This window comes from Arvicola amphibius, chromosome 9, assembly GCF_903992535.2.
Source record: "Arvicola amphibius chromosome 9, mArvAmp1.2, whole genome shotgun sequence".
Taxonomy (NCBI): Eukaryota; Metazoa; Chordata; class Mammalia; order Rodentia; family Cricetidae; genus Arvicola; species Arvicola amphibius.
Genome location: NC_052055.2, coordinates 49,364,405 through 49,381,858, shown reverse-complemented (window position 1 = coordinate 49,381,858; position 17,454 = coordinate 49,364,405). Strand labels below are relative to the sequence as shown.

Here is a 17,454-nt window from a genome sequence, read left to right as displayed (position 1 = left end):
AGCTCAGGAAAAATTTCCTTTTTGACATTTTTAGGAGCATATCCTCCGAGAAAATTCCCAGAAGTAGGTCAAAAGGCAAATGACATGTCAGTTTGCCAGATTTCCCCCAAGGAGGTTGGGTTTTCACCATGGTATGGGAACATCTGTTTTCCCATGGGCCCGTCAGCTGACTCAATTATCAAGCTGTTGGATTTTTTGCTTGTCTGATAAACAAGGAAACCAATGTCATATTAATTTACATTTTCTTACCAATAATATTGTGCCTTTCAGTTTGTCTACATTGCTGGCAAAACTCCAAGTTTTATATTTAATGTAAATAATTTTAGATGTACAGAAGCAATCTTTATCAAATATGGCTGTAATAATCAGTGTTTTTTAGATGAACAGAACTGACAGAATGACAGACAGATAGATAAATATTGATTTATTTAAGGAAAATATTTAAAGGGGATTTATTAGAGTGGCTCACAGGCTGTGGTCCAGCTAATCCACCAATGGCTGTCTACCGATGGAGAGTCCAAGAATCCAGCTCTTCAGTCTACAAGGCTGGGTGTCTCAGCTGGTCTTCAATATATGCCGGAATCTGGAAGAAGTAGGCACTAATAACAGTGAGGAAGTGAACTTGCCAATGAACGTGATGACAAGCAGGCAAAGAGAGAACGCTTCCTTCTTCCATGGCCTATATAAAACCTGTCGCCAGATGTGGTCCAAGTTGAAGATGGGATCAGAAGATCGGGATTGAATGGAGGTCTACCCAATTCAAATGACTTAAGAAGAAATCCTCACTGGTGTGCCCAGACCCTTAGGTTTTAGTCAGCTCCAGATCTGGTCAAGTGGACAAGACTAGTCATCAGAATGGTGAAACAAAATATTTTGCTGCAGAAAATATCAAATGATCTCTTATAAAAAAGCTTTTCTATATGTATGTCTCTACTTTTTTCATAAACCAGGTATTATTTTTGAAGAGTCACCAAGAAACATAATATAATCCTATAAATTGACGGTTAAAAGTCTGCTGTGTTCCAGCCAGCAGGCTGTCACCCTAGGTAAGCTAACATGCCTTTGCAACAGGACTCACATGCTGGGTGTTTCACAGGCCATACATGTCTCTTGGAAGTCTGCGTGATCAAGTCATTTATCCCGACTCTGTGGAGGACATGCACGAGAAAGGTTACACTGACCGAGACCTAGAAGGCATTCTACACAGCGTCCACCTCTACCACATCGTTCAAAGAGAAGGAGGTAGAGTATGGCATTTTTTTAAAAAAGTGTGGTGTAACTTTATGTACAGAGCGATTGTGGGGCTGTGTGTGATGGTGTGCACCAGTAATCTTAACACTTGGGGCATGGAGGCAGGAGGGTCAAGAACAAGTCACCCTCCCCTGTGCAGCAAGTCTGAGACTACATCAAAACACTGTCCTCTCCCCCCACCCCCCAAAGCATCAATTAATTAGGTAGGTAAACTTAACTTTGGTACTAGTTACTAAATACCCAACAGAAGCAGTCTATGGGATGCGTTTCCCCTCTTGCTGAATGTTTTGGGGGTGTCCCTCTGTCGTGTTGTAGAGGAGGTTCTACAGCACAGCTCTGATCTGGGAAAGCCTCTGGCTTTCTCCTTCTCCCCCTTTCGTCTGTCCTGAGTTTCATCCTGGGTCTTCTCTGTCAGTCAAGTCTCTCTAGAAGCACTCTTGCTGAGACACATAGGCATGCTGCACAATGGGTGACTAACTCTAGTCAAGGTGACAATAGTGCTGACTGTCCCAGGTGTGTATCAAGTCTGTCTTTTCTGACTATGTGATACTATTAGACCATTGCATGTAAGTAGAGATTTCTTCTTTTTCTATTATAGATATTCCGGTTTTGCCTGTATTGTGATTAATATGGCACCCTTCACTTTTACCAGTCTCCATAACACTATATCTAGAACTTAAAGACCTTGATATTTACATGTATAAGTATTCTTTAGGTCACCATCATTCTAGATGTATGTAAAGTTTATAATGAAATAATTGCTTAATTGCTAGCCGAGCTCTTTCACCTTACATTAAATATCATTTTGAAAAGTAGATTTCACACAATTTGTTTGTTTTCAGTCCCACAATCTTTCTAATATCTAATCTGTGTATATATATATATATATATATATATATATATATATATCTTTAGGCAAGAAATAAGAGATTAAATAGTACGTAAAACTTCTTCATTGCAAGTTTCTTTAGAATAAGACATATATGAAAGAGTGGGAATATGTATACATATGAGCTTTCAATTCAGCTAGTTTCTAATAGTTATGTTTTTTAACTATTTTAGTAAGTCATATGATTTAATAGCCCAGAAAATTAATATGAAAGCAAGTCATAATTATAGGTTTAGTTATGCATACATAGAGTTCATGTTTTTACCCCAGTCTAATTACATTATTTTTGGGAGAAAAAAAAACAGTATATCGACTTTGGACTCAGTGGAAGAATCAAATCCTAGTTAGCATTACTCAGTGTGCCTTTAGTGGTAAAATGGTGATACAGTTTTCTTTTTTATTCAAGGCTGCTGTGAATCTTAAATGAAGCTATATATGTAATATTAACTGTGGTGCACAGGCATAAAAAGTAAACACAAGCAGTGACCTAATCCCTCTCATAAGTAAACGAAGCAGGCCAGACTGATAGGACTATATTTCTATTTACATTGTCTGCTCTCTAGGGAAAACAGATTTTTCCTTCAGCGTCAGGTGGCCAATCTCTTCCAATTTCACAATACTTTGACAGTATAAATTCTACATATTATGGGAAAATTAATTAAGCTTGGACTTCCATGATTAAAGCAGAAATTTAGAATAAACACAAAATATTCTGATTTTTTCAGAAGCCAGAAGTTTTAGAACTATTTTTAAGTTTCAAGCCTAGAGGTTTATAAACCTTGCCTTGGACACATTAAAAAAATTAGTGAGATAATAGGAACAGTTATGGTTTGTTGAATATTTGCTGCACAGAATATACCATATCCAAACAAGTACATATCCTTCTGCTCAATGTTCGTGGAAGTCCATTGATGATGAATTATTGTCTTCATTGTACAGATTAAATTCTGGTTAGTTACTTTGCAATAATTCCCATAACAGCTGGTAGAACAGAATTCAAATAAAGATTTAACTTAGAAAGCCTGTGGTCAACACTAGGCATACAGTGCTCTGCTGTGCTGCATGTCTTTTAGTTTCCTAAGCATAAGAACTATTATGTAATTTTACATAAATGTATCTTTCTTAAGAAATTCGTTTCACTTAATCTCTAGACATGAAGCATCTAAGTCAGTGCTTCTCAACTTTTCCAATGCTGCAACCCTTTAATACAGTTCCTCATGTTGCGGTGACCCTCCAACCATAAAATTATTTTTGTTGCTACTTCATAATTGTAATTTTGCTACTGTTATAAATTGTAAAGTAGATACCTGAGAGGCAGGGTATTTAATATGCAACCCCCAATGGGGGTTGAGAGCCCCTAAGCAATGCGGGAAAATACTTCCACTTACTAATGTACAACTTCTTATTGGAATTATTTAGATTAGCTAACTGTTTGCTTAGCAAAGACCTACCTATGTTTTATTCCCCAAAATAGGTTTGAAAATAGAAAGAGTAGAATGGGGACAAACAGACACAAATCATACAATTATACATCTTCAGGAAGCAGGGAGATGATGTTCTTCTTAGCCTTCTTTGTCTCAGTGAATGAGCATCAGGCATTAGACTGTTGCTAAGGATGCTGATGGAGCCCTCTGGGTTCAGTAGAGCGAAGGGTGCAATGTATTAAAATATGTAAAAATTAACTTTTCCTTTGTCTGAAAACCTTTCTCTCACGCCTTGTTTCTCAGTTCAGGGAACAAGTCATTCTCCCCAGAACATGCCTTCGTAGTGCTGCTATCTAGATCCATTGCTCAAGTCATCATTGACATTTCATAAGTGCTATAAAGTTTGCTCATGTAAAAATTATTATTTCAACAGTTTTTTCCCAGAAGCAGGCTGGCATTTTGAGGGGTTTTGTAATATAATCTTATAAAGATCTGTTTTTTAAATAATGTCTAGAAGTTTACTCAAGGGAATGAGCGGTGATTCCTCCGATGAAGACACTGACTTGACCTCGTCGATGGGAAGTAGTGCTAAAGTCTTTCACCTTAGATGTTACTATATCGATTATTTTTGAAAGATGTCTTTCTATTTTGTGTATATACATTGTGAGGTAAGGGCACAAGAATACACGTGTCTGGGGAGCCAGAAGGGATTGCTGGATCCCTTGGAGCTGAAGCTACAGGTGGTTAGGAGCCACTGGACAGGAGAGCTGAGAATCAAACAAGTTCTCTACAAGAGCACTGTGCCCTCTTAACCACAGGACTATTTCTCTGGCCCCAATATTGCGTTCTCTTCTCTCTCATTTCTCTGCCTCCCCTAACTCCTCCTAGATTATTCCCCACCCTGTATTATTTTATATGTTACTTCTATTTATTTCCTTTTTAAGTTTTTGAATAGGGGACACGTTCACATTATTCAAAATCTTAAAATAACTTAAGATATACCCTTAACATAACTTTTCCTATCCTTGTTCTCCATAATTATTATCTCCCTACTCCATTTAGTTTCTTATTTATAACTTCAAACTTTTTTTCTGAGACAGGGTATCAGAGTATAGTGCAGGCTAGCCCCCAAATGGTGACCCTCCTGCCCTTGCCCCTGTCCTAGGATTGAGGCAAGTTTCACTGTTCCTGGTTTAATAGCACATTTTCTAAAACTTGGACTAAACTTTATAGTAATTCCCAAAAGAAGAAAACCTTAAAGAAAAGAGGAAATCTGATTTAAAAATTAACATACATTATTCTGTCAAAGATTCGGATCTCTTGCATGCTAAAAGATGAGTTCATATTCTTTTTGATTAGCAAAAGAATTAAATAATTGATCTGGTAATGTGTTTCTTCAGGCACCCAGAGTTAGAACAATGAAGATTCTCTTTCTTCCTATAACCTATGACCAACTTTATTCAGAAATTTTAGTAATGATGAAAGGCAGCTGAGGGAGAGCAATGGCTGCATGGAATGTGGCCCTTCTCCATGGGGATAATCAAACCCCAAACACTGGAGATGTGGAAATGCTGCCTTCAGTATTTGTCACATTTGGGCAGCCAAATGGAATTCAAATATTACAAACGTGTTAACTTGAAAAATAAGGCTCTTATGATTCCACTCCCCGATGTGTGTCTGGTATATGTGTACACATTTTCAAAAGCGTGGCCATAAAATATGCCATTCCAAAATTTTAGTTTTCATTTAGATTTTTCAGGTATTATTTTCATAAAATATGAAAAGGAGTTTTCCCATATATCCCCTAATCTTGAAAATAGAAGCTTACATTGTAAATGCATGTCAAGCCATCAGTAGTTAAGATGCTTTAACAGGTAGGCTGCATAGACTGTGGAAACATTAAATAGACCTAAGTATAGACCCTAGGTCTGAGAGATAACCATAAACTCAGACATGTCTATTGCTCCATGAATTTTGCATTAGTTACTTGTAAAGTGCAAATAAAAGCAGGTGTCTCATAAGCTGTAGAGGAGTGAAAAGAATTGCATAAAATGCCAGGCATGACGGAACCGTTAACTTAGCTCCTCCCACTCTGATTCAGTATTTGGCAGTTGTCCTATGCATATTATTAGATCTTTTCTCCAATTATCCTCAAAATTCAATATATGTGCATCAATCCTTTGACCAAAATAACAAATGGATTTTACTGAGTGCCAATTTTACAACTCTTTCAAGATGTCTATCAATGTGAGGGATTATTACTCTTTAAAAAAATATCACATTTAACATAAGATACTCATGCATATGGCTCTGGAATCTATCCATATGCTTTCCAAAATACAAAGCTCTTCCCATTTTCAATCAAAACAGGCCACGAACTGCTAGTCCAGAATAAGAGTTGTAACAAATTAGCAAAGTATCCGTAACTGTGTGTATGTATGTAGGCATTTACTGTTTGCTCGTTTGGTTTTTAGGATGGGATGCTGTTATGGACTGGAAAGATGTCCTATCGGGAGGGGAAAAGCAGAGGATGGGAATGGCCCGGATGTTCTATCATAAGTAAGTGTGCTGTGCTCAGAAAACTATGATTCGTTACTGACATAATAAAGGATTCAGCAGGATTCAGCAGTCCCATCTTAGGTTAAATAATATCTGACTGGGAGACTGGAGAGATGGCTCAGTGATGAAAGGTGCCTTTCACCAAGGACAAGCTGAGTTGTATCTCTTAAACCAGTGGTTCTCAACCTTCCTCACTCTGCCACCCTTTAATATAGTTCCTCATATTGTGGTGACCTCCAGCCATAAACGTATTTCTTTCCTACTTCATAACTCTAATTTTGTTACTGTTATGGATTATAGCGTAATCATCTGATATGCAGGATATCTGATATGCTACCCCCAAAAGGGGTTGTGACCCACAGATTGAGAACCACTGCCCTAGACCCATACGATAGAATGAGAGACCCAACAACTACTGCACGTTGTCCTCTGTCGTCCACATGTACCATGATGTGCACACTCATACACATACAAGTAAATAACTGTACTAATTAAATCTAATAAAACAAATATAGGAGGAGAGAGAGGAACTGGATGACATTTTTAAAAACTATATCTTACTAAATGTGTATAAAATTTATACGTTTGGGTTTGTCTATATTTTATTTCATTAGACACTCCATATATTTCATCTTATAAGACAATAGCACATATTATTTAGCATTAGAATAATATATCATAAGTATATGTTTATTTAGAAAACACTAATAAATAAAAAGAATTAGAAATATTCTATCTCATTAGCTGTCAAAAACATTGTTAAATTTTTGAATAAATTTCTTCTTGGTCTTATGCACAAGTTGGTGATAATCTTAATTTTCTTCATGTGTTTCATGATTTGCAATTCATATCCCTTCTTTAGTTTCCTATGCTATTGTATGCCTCTCCTTGTTATTATTTAACACTTAGCCTGAGTTCGCTATCATTGTTATAAAATGTATGTATTAAGTATATGTTGTAGGTATATAATTCAATAATCTTTTGTAATTGTAGGAACATTATGTAACCAACAGCTCCAACCAAGATAGAAAATGCGTTTATTACCCTGGAAACGGCTCTTAAACCCTTTTTTTTGGTCCTGTTCTGCATATGCCCATAGCTGTTCTGGCTTATCTGCTTTATAACCTTACATAAATGAAAGCATGCACTATGCAATTTTATACATATCTGTGATTTTTAAGAAAGAAACGTAGTTGTTTTAATATATGTACTATAATAATAAGTTGACATTGTTAGTCTGAGAATAGACAGTCCTGTTTTTAAAATGAACTAAATTTTTCTAACTCTGGACTTCTCCTGCTATGATTTGAAATGCTGCTTTTTCCAGTGAGACTCAAGAGCAAACAGCAACTTGACATTTATGGCCAGCTGTTAGCCCATCTCTGTGAACTGGCTTGAGTTTCATTCACAAATACTCAGTAATATGATCGGCAGCCTGTGGAGGGTGATGTGTTAGATTGCAAAAGTGACCAGTTTCCTTTCCTCAAGTGTTAATAAGATAACCCAGTATTTCAAGTACCTGTAATTTGGAGTAATTGGGATTTGTGATTGTGAAGGGGTATAGGGCTAACGTAATAATGAGTGAAGATCAAGTCAATTCTGTGAGATCGAGGAAGACAAGCACGTGGTTAAAAGGCAGCACTTTTGCAAAAGAATCAGATCAATTAGAAAATTAAACACAGCGAAGGAAAAGTGCAATGTTGAGAAACTGCGTCTTCCCATCCGCACAGGATCAGCAATAAGATCATGACAATGAGACGACATCACATACTGAACTTTAAAAGGAAGGATCTGAGCCAGCGACAACAGAGAACTCTGGCCAGAGATTATACCATGCATACTATCATAAAGCATAAGTAGAATATGTTTTATGAGAGTCTTATGATTTTAATATTTAAAGAATGACCAGGAAAATCCTGTCTTAGAAGGATAGCTTCACTCCTTCACGTATCCTATGCCATTAACAATACAGCAAGGGGGCAAAAGAGAAAATCTAAGAGATGACATCATTTAATACTATGAGTATTAGTTCTGTAAGTGCCCAATATCTCTCTCTCTCTCTCTCTCTCTCTCTCTCTCTCTCTCTCTCTCTCTCTCTCTCTCTCACACACACACACACACACACGGTCTAAGTCTGCCAAGAAAACAAGTATATGATTTATCTTACATTCCTCAGACTAGAACTTGCTATAACAACAGAGTATAAAATATACTTTTCTCTATTTAAAAATACCATATCTTCTTTAGTTCAAAACACTCTAAAAAGCAAGACAAAATACAATAAACAAAAGACTAAAAAGGGCTTCGTGAAAAAGAAAACTTTACCTAAATATTTCTCTTTTATTCTTCTTTTATCTTTTCTACTTAACTAAAATCACAAACAATAATTAACACTGAGAAAAAAATAATATTTTATATATACTAACAACTCTGCTGTTGTCTTGGGGACGCTGCTGTGATCATTAAACACTTTCTTAATCAAACCCATGGGGCATTAAAAATGCTTTAACCCCTGCATCTAGGAGCCTTCACCATCTCCAGAATAGGTAACACGATCCTATTAATCAGCAAACACATGGTAGGAAATAACTTACAATGCCAAGTAATTATTTATGTAAAATTAAATTTTTCTACTGATTTGGTGTTAGAGGCCATGATTTTGAAAGAGAATAGGGTGGGGTACATGGGAGGGAGCGTGTCGAAGGAAAAAAGGGGGGGAAATGATGTAATAATAACCTCAAAAAATGAAAATTAAAAATAAATAAATAAATATAATTTCATGGTGAAAACTGGCCTGGAAAACTTTGAAACTAAAAGAAGCAAAATCACCCAGGGGAAATAAATGACAGGAAATAACCAAATTGAGTACTGAAATCAATAAAATAGAAATGAAGAAAACAATACAAAGAATCAATGAAACAAAGAGCTGGTTCTTTGAGAAAATCAACAAAATAGACATACCCTTATCCAAACTAATCAAAGGGCAAAGAAGGAACATCCAAATTAAAAAAAAATTAAAAATGAAATGAGGGACATAAAAACAGATGCTGAGGAAATTTAGCGAATCATTAGGTCCTGCTACAAAAACCTGTACTCCACAAAATTGGAAAATGTGAAAGAAATGGACAATTTTCTGGATAGTCCAAAATTAAATCAAGACCAGGTAAACAGTTTAAATAGACCTCTAACCCTCAAGGAAATAGGAACAGTCATCAAAAGCCTCCCAGCCAAAATTAATAAAAGCAAAACAAGCAAAAAACAAAAACAAAAACCAGGACCGGATGGTTTCAGTACAGAATTCTGCCAAAACTTCAAAGAAGAGCTAATACCTATACTTCTCAAATTGTTCCACACAATAGAAACAGAAGGAACACTGTCAAACTCTTTTTATGAGGCTACAGTTACCCTGATACCGAAACCACACAAAGACTTAACCAAGAAAGACAATTATAGACCAATCTCACTCATGAACATTAATGCAAAAATGCTCAATAAAATACTGGCAAACTGAATCCAAGAACACATCAAAAAAGAAAATCATCCATCATGATCAAATCGGCTTCATCCCAGAGATGCAAGGGTGGTTCAACATATGAAAATCTAGCAATGTAATCTGCCATGTAAATAAACTGAAAGAAAAAAAAAAAACATGATCATCACACTAGATGCTGAAAAAACATTTGACAAAATCCAGCACCCCCTTCATGATAAAGGGCTTGGAGACAGTAGGAATACAAGGAATATACCTAAACATAATAAAGGCAACATACAGCAAGCCAACAGCCAGCATCAAATTAAATGGGGAGAAACTCAAATCAAATGCACTAAAATCAGGAACAAGACAAGGCTGTCCACTCTCTCCATATCTATTCAACAAAGATCTTGAGGTTCTAGCTAGAACAATAAGACAACAAAAGGAGATCAAGGGGATACAGATTGGAAAGGAAGAAGTGACCCTAATTTTCAAAACCAAAATGAAAATATCAAATGGCAGTGTTCGTGTTGACTCAAATCTCACTAACCTAGGTCGGGTTGCTGGGCAAGTGAAAATAAAATAAAATAAAATAAACAGCTGTGTTTGCTTTGCCACTTCCACCATGACCAATGTCACATTCTCCTTACTCCCTGCTGTACAAAGAAAGACACAGTTTCCTAGAAAATTCACTCATCTCTTTGTATTTTTTTTCCCCAGACCAAAGTACGCCTTGCTGGATGAATGTACCAGCGCCGTGAGCATTGATGTGGAAGGAAAGATCTTTCAGGCTGCTGTGGGAGCTGGGATTTCCTTACTGTCCATAACACACAGACCTTCTCTGTGGTAGGTGCTTCTTGGAGCCTTCTCTGGATGGAAGCTCTGTTTGTTTTTCTTAAAGGATAACTTTGCTAAATTTCTCCCTGTAGAGTATAAGGTATTTCATTTAATTTCTATCTGTTCTTCTCTGATTTCCCTAACACTTCAGGTCCCCCCCCCCCCCGGCCTAATGTAACTTTAAAATGTTATATGGAAATGAGTTCCTCTAGTCATTTTGAAAAGTTACATGAGAATCTGATTGTTTACCTGAACTAAAAATATTTATAATACTAGAATGTACAGTGAAAGATTAGAGAGTGATATATAGGCTACTCAGTTCTTTCAACGTTTCCTTTAAAATCTGGGGGAAATGTCAAAATGTTATAACAATACTTCCCAAACTACCAAGTTAGAGGAATCACAGTGTATAAAAATCGTTTTTGTGGTTGTTGTTGGCTTTAAGAAAAAAAAAATGAGACTGGTAGAAACAGGCATTAAATCTCCCTTAGCCATTATAACCGTGTTGAAGAATGAAGGGAAGGGTCAGAAACCATGAATGATTTTTGTACTTACTGCTATCTACTTAAAGAAGAAGGCCTTCTCAGCAAGTACCTTTAACCCACTGCACCGCCTCACCTTCTCACTCTCTCGAAACTCCCTATGTTAATGATATGGTTATGTTTTTTTTTTTTTTACATTTTCCTCCTTGAAATATAAATACAGTGTTTTCAATTTATTTTTATATGGTCTTATATGTTAAAAGGTCAATATTTTGGACTCATTTTCTTATTATTAAAAATAAATGTTTTTTCATATGCTATATTCTGATCACAGTTCCCCTTTCCCCAGTGCCTCCCACATTCTCCCCTCTTCCCTACCCACCTAACCCACATCTTCTCTCCCTCACCAGAAAACAGGCAACAAAACAACAACCAAACAAACAGACAAAAGAAAAGAGCCAAAGAAAAGGCATAAAAAAACTACAGACAGAAGTGAAGACACACACTTCTGTTCACACAGAATTTCCGTAAAATTACAAAATGGGAAACAATAACATGTAAGCATAAGACCTGTAAGGTTAAAAAAAAAACACCACACAAAGCATTATTAGAAAAAATACTCCACAAATATCATTGAGTTTGTTTTGTGTTTGAAATCTACTACTAACATGGGGTCTGTCCTAAAGTGTGGTATGTATTCATTCCCAGTGAGACTCCGTTGGAGAAAGGTATTTTTTTTCCTTTGTCAGTGGTTGTCGATTGGAAATAGCTTCTGGGCTATTGTGTTCACTTCTTTCACGTTGGAACCCATCTGGCCATCTGGCTTAGGCCTCCTTAGCAGGTCCGGAGCATGTGACAGTCTCTGAGTTCATGTGTGCATCAGTGCTGCTGTATCCAGAAGGCCTTGTTTCCTCAGAGTTCTCTCTCCTCTCTGGCTTTTAAGATCTTTCAGTATCCTTTTCTACAGGGTTTCCTGAGCCCTGTGGTGGGGATAGGGGTTTGATGGAGACAACCTACAGAGGAGTGAGTGTTCCAAGGTCTCTCACTCTCCACTCATTGTCCCGCTGTGAGTGTCTGTAGTTGTTCCCAGCTCCTGCAGGAGGAAGCTTCTGTGATGACAGCGAGCAAGACAGTGATCTATGAGTATAACAGAATGTCTTTAGGAGTATTTTATTGTTGGTTTCTTTAGTATAACAGTAGTATTTGGTTTTCCCCTATCTAGTCTTAGGTTCTTGGCCATCCAAGCAGTGTTAGGAATGGGTTCCATATAATGGAGTGGGTCAGATAGTAGTTGGTTACTACCACATCTTTTGTGCCACTATTACTCTGGCATACCATACAGGCAGGACACCTTTGTAGATCATAGTGTTTGTAGCTGGGTCTGTACTACTTTTCTCCTCTGAAAGTGTGCCGAGTGAGTACCTTCCAGTACCATGAACACCAGTCAGTAGCGGTGAAGGCTCCCGGTAGAGACCAACTTGACTTCTCTGTGGTTAATGAGTTGTGTACGTGTTGTCTTTAGCAATGGGGCCTTACCATCAGTCTGTGGAGAACAACTGGTTGACAAGGACGGGGTTGTGGGTTTCCATGGCGCCCCTTTGGTCAACAGCTCAATTAGATGTGTTACATTCCTGGTGCTGGAGAATTTATTTGGTGGCAAGTGATGTTGATGTTGGAACTTTGTCTTTCCTATTACTTGGTAATTCCATTTAGATGTCTTTCATGTATGTGTATATATTTTAAGAAATTTCCACTGGAATAGCTTTCTGCACCCTTCAACTGGCCCTCAGGTTTTCCTGTCCATCCCATATGCCCTATGTTACCCTCCTCTTCCCTTCCCTCTCCATTTAATTCTCTCATCCAGCCCTTCCATCCATCCATAACAATCTATTCTATTTCCTATTCCTTAGGAGGTCCTTCCCTCCCCACTAATCCCTTACTTCATACCTAACCTCTGTGGTTATAAGGATTGTAACCTGTTTGTTGAAAACTTAACTTCCACATATAAAATAAAAACTGACATAAAAGGCTAACTAGTTATAATAAATAATTACTTGATGAAATAAGTATAAGATAAAACATTGAAGAAAGTCATAAAAACTGAAGAATCACAGTCCAGTTATGCTAAGTGCCCAAGTACAGGTGGCTTACCGTGGGAAAACTCCGCCAGTCCTACTCCTTCTCCCACCCCCATCCTCTGCTAGTGGCATAGGCGTCTCTTAGGAGACGGATTGCCTCCCATCTTTCACTACAAATCTCTGTATCTCTCTGCAATTTCTATGTAACTGAGCCATGAAAGAAGAATGAATCTGTGGGGCAACAAGAGAATTTCTCTAAAAGATTCCTGGGGCAGGCATGTAAATATTATTCTAAATTATTATTACCAAGAAAGTCGCACTTACATAGAATTTATCCCAGAGGAGGGTGTTACATACAAATAAGTTGCTTTTGTATTTCCTTTACTTTCTTTAGTTTTTCTTTGTATGATTTTTTTAAATTGTATTGTTTTTCCTAAGTTTCATCTTCCTTATTTCCATTTATTATTTATTCAAAAGACATGCTGGGTTATGTGGTTAGATTAATACAAGAATAGTATTCTTTTATAAATTATATTTACTCAAAATATGAAATAAATTTAGTAATATCAAGAAGAATTTCCTAGAGATTAAAGACTTTGGATTTCAAGAATATCCATATTTTCTGAGGTAAATTAAAATTCAAATGTAAAATGTCTGTCTTTACTAAAATTTGTCTTTGAACACCAGTTATAAAATTCTATAGCTAAAATGTTCTTTCAAAATAATGACTCATAATACTCCATTTTAATTATGCAGGAAATACCACACTCACTTGTTACAATTTGATGGCGAAGGAGGTTGGCGCTTTGAACAGCTGGACACTGCTATCCGTTTAACATTAAGTGAAGAAAAACAAAAGTTAGAGTCTCAACTGGCTGGAATTCCCAAAATGCAACAGAGACTCAATGAACTTTGTAAAATTTTGGGAGAAGACTCGGTGCTGAAAACAAACCAAAAAGAAGAGGACACACCCTAATTTATCTTGACATGTTTTAAGTTAACTTTTAGGGAACGCCTCAGAGACTCCCTTCACTGCATGCAGTATGCTAAGCTAAGTGCAGAGAAAGCAAGCCAGCAAAAAGTATTTGGTATGATTTCAGCATCAAGGAAGTATAAGATAACTTTTAGAAAGAAAAGAAAATGCATTACTTCAGATTAGTCGTGACCTCTATCAGTGCCCAATGAAAGGCCAACTCACCTATAAAAAAGGAGGACCTTCTATGTGAATATGTGTGGTCTAAGGTTCTTCTTGTGGGAGAAAGCCCCAAAACAAAACAATAAGGGCAGTACCTGGGTTGACGTCAGGTGGGCAGCATCAGAATTTTGAGTGCTGCTTTAGCCCACTTACCATGGACAGTAGGTACAACACCTGAAATCCATAATCAGCACTGCTAGTGGCCAGCTAAACCTGTGTACAAATTAACAGTTTGATTTTAAAAACCTTCAATATGAAAAAAAATGTATTTTAATGACAGTGGTTGAAAACAGACATGGCTAGACAAGCATGAAGTACTGTGTATGAGACTGTCCAACTGGGAGCATCTTGATGCAGTAACAAACAATTGACTTTAATAAGAATCATGCATATTTATTAAAAACCCTTATTCTTAAAAAGAGCATTGCCCATACAGAAGAGGAGGGTCTAAACAGTGCTTGCACTGGCTGCTACTTGAATCTGCAGTGCTCTATACTTCAGTTATTATGCAGAAATACTGCTTGTTTGGTGCCCAAAGAAGCATTTTAAAAACTTGGTTACTCTCCTAAATATGGATCCTGGAGTTCATAGTTATTCCTGCATTCAGTTCATTTTGCTCTGCCTTTGAAGCGATCTTTGGAGGCAGCTCATTTTTGCTCATTTGCTTCTGAGAAGACTGATACTCAGATTTATTTTGATCATGTGATTTATTTTGGAAGACATGTAGAGATCAAATGAAGTTCTCGTGATCTGATTCAGTACTGTTACTACTACTACTGCCCCTTCAATTTAACTGAGCTATAATGTCAATAAGAAATGAAATGGGCCAGGTCGGTGGCCAAATGGAATTATAGGCAGAGCAGGGAGTAAGGGAAAAATTAATGTAGATAAATAAATACAGTTGAGGGCATGGAGAAATGACACTTGATTCTCTTGAAGGGGACTGGAATTTTATTGCCAGCACCCACATGGTGGCTCCAAAACTATGTCTAATTGCAGTTCCAGTGGATCTGAAGTCCTCTCCTGGCCTCTAAGGGCCCTGCATACATGTATTGCTCATTCATATATGCAGGCAAAACACTCGTATTCATAACATTTGAAATAAATAAGTCTGAAAGATAGTAAAGATATTGAAAATCAGCAATGCTGACATTATTATTTAATTGGTCTTTGCAAGAAATGAAAAATGAGTAGGAAATGGAATGGCCATTGATCTTTGACTTATAGCACGCCACGGAGGCCAGCACACAGCAGCTATGTACATCTCTTCGATGTTGGAGCATCTTCCGCATCAGCACCCAGAAGGACAGTACATTGCTGGATATGATGAGAGACGATCTATGTGAATGTGTCATGGAAAAGATCTCATCCTTCCATGAGTGCTGGAGTAAGGAGCTTTAATCTCATCCTCTCTCAGGCATGGTGATGTATATGAAAAAGGAACAGTTATAGTGGCCTAGGATTTTGTTTACATATTTAGATATCACCAGATGCTCACCTGTCATAGACTATTTGGGAGATAGACTACCTGGAAGTCATTCACAATGATTGCTGTAAGAAATTACATTTCCACATGTTCAATTCCACAAAATCTGGGTAATCTGAATTATCAATAAAAGTCACCACCTTACAAGATGTACTAGAATATAGTTCATAATCAGCAATATTTCATTTATCTGTTACTACTACTTCATACTTGTGGGGCAAGAGCTGAAGATTTTTGTTTAGAGAAAGCATGGAACTGGAAAGTAACCCTTTTATTTTAAAATGAATTCCTAACCTTTAACAGCCATGTTACTAGTTAGCCAGGTTTTCACGCTAACGGGGAAATGTGTGAAGCAAGTGTCTTACATTAGGTTTTAAAGGCATAAGAAGATAACTAAAAGTTAACCTTTGAAACTATAGTTTTCATAATTTAAAATTAAACCATTTAAGTACCGGATATCTTACATCTTTAAGCTTTGCAAAGAATGCCAACATCAATCCCAGGTTTATAGTTAGATTTTATCTAATAGATGTTACCAATGAGCTGAAGTGAAATACAGAAGATTCACTAGATGTTTAAATTCTATACTAACATTCTAGTCATGGAATTTAAATGTTAAAAGTTTCAGGATAAACAAGCTGTTTTTCAATAGCACATTTTTTTTAATTACTAATTTTCTGAATCACTTTTTCTGAGACCGGATATCCTCTGTCTAGGAAGGGGAACCTAATATGAACTTGTGTTAGGTATCACAACACTCTTTCCAAAGTGGGAGACCAGAGATGATATTCTAACAGGCACACTTGTGAAAACATGAGCCCACTGAGACATCTTCCCTAAATAGGACAAAGAAAATGGAATATGGAAAATAAATATAAGGAAAATGAAGTATAATTTCAGTTGCCAAACTAATGTTATTTTCCTCAGAAAAGGTATACATTTATGGAGCTTGATTATTTGGGGGGCTTTAACTCATAAGCTGAATTCCACGTAAATGTGACATTTTATTTCTGCAGCATGCAGTGGCATGTCAAGCATGAGTCTGAAGCTGTGTTCACTCTTATAGACAGGATAATCTCCAAAACACTCTTGAATCACAAGGTTGCTGATCTATCTTGAAAACCAACCCACACTACCCTGTGTTTACACAGGAATGATTTTCATTTGACGGTAATTTGACTTTTGTCCCAAATTTTGGTGTGTCAAAAGAGGTATAAACAAATGTGTTGGTTTTTATTTCAGGCATTAATTCCAAGTAAAAGTGTGTATTTGTGAAAGGCGTAGCTTATCTTGATGTTTGATTTTTTTACCTGTGTATCTTCAAATCTTGTTATGCAATAGAACTGAAACCCAGAGGAAGTTACGTGCCCAGAGATGCAATAAACATTGTGACGGTGATTAAATTATTTATTTAAAGAGATGCCTCGGACACAGTTGCTTCATAAGCATCCACACCACCGTGCTGCTGCCCCGGATGCAGGGGCTGAGAGTTTGTATGCGGACTTTAAATATTGCCATATGAAAGCTTTCACATGGATGTGCATTTTTAGAATTAAAAACACATATCGTCTTCACTTATGGTGGCGTTTCTGATTACCTGGTGCCGAGAGATCTCACCAGTTAATGCAAAAACTTCAGGAGCCATTTTTTCTCTAATGTACTCGGGTTGTATTGATGAAAGTGAATGAGAAAAGAAAACCCTCTTAGGATGAGAATCAATACGAAGCTGAGCAAGAATGTGGCTATGATGTCGTCACCCAGTCTGCAGGGCATGTCCCAGC

General features: G+C 37.0%; 1 protein-coding gene across 1 annotated transcript in view; it reads left to right on the top strand.

The window, feature by feature from the left end:
- Abcd2 (ATP binding cassette subfamily D member 2) overlaps positions 1-13,968 on the top strand; it is a 39,109-nt gene extending 25,141 nt beyond the window's left edge. The window contains exons 7-10 of the mRNA XM_038343706.1: positions 1,097-1,242; positions 6,039-6,123; positions 10,316-10,441; positions 13,749-13,968. Coding sequence (XP_038199634.1) covers positions 1,097-1,242; positions 6,039-6,123; positions 10,316-10,441; positions 13,749-13,968 — 577 coding nt within the window. The remainder of the gene's footprint in view (positions 1-1,096; positions 1,243-6,038; positions 6,124-10,315; positions 10,442-13,748) is intronic.
- The last annotated feature ends 3,486 nt before the right edge of the window (positions 13,969-17,454 follow it).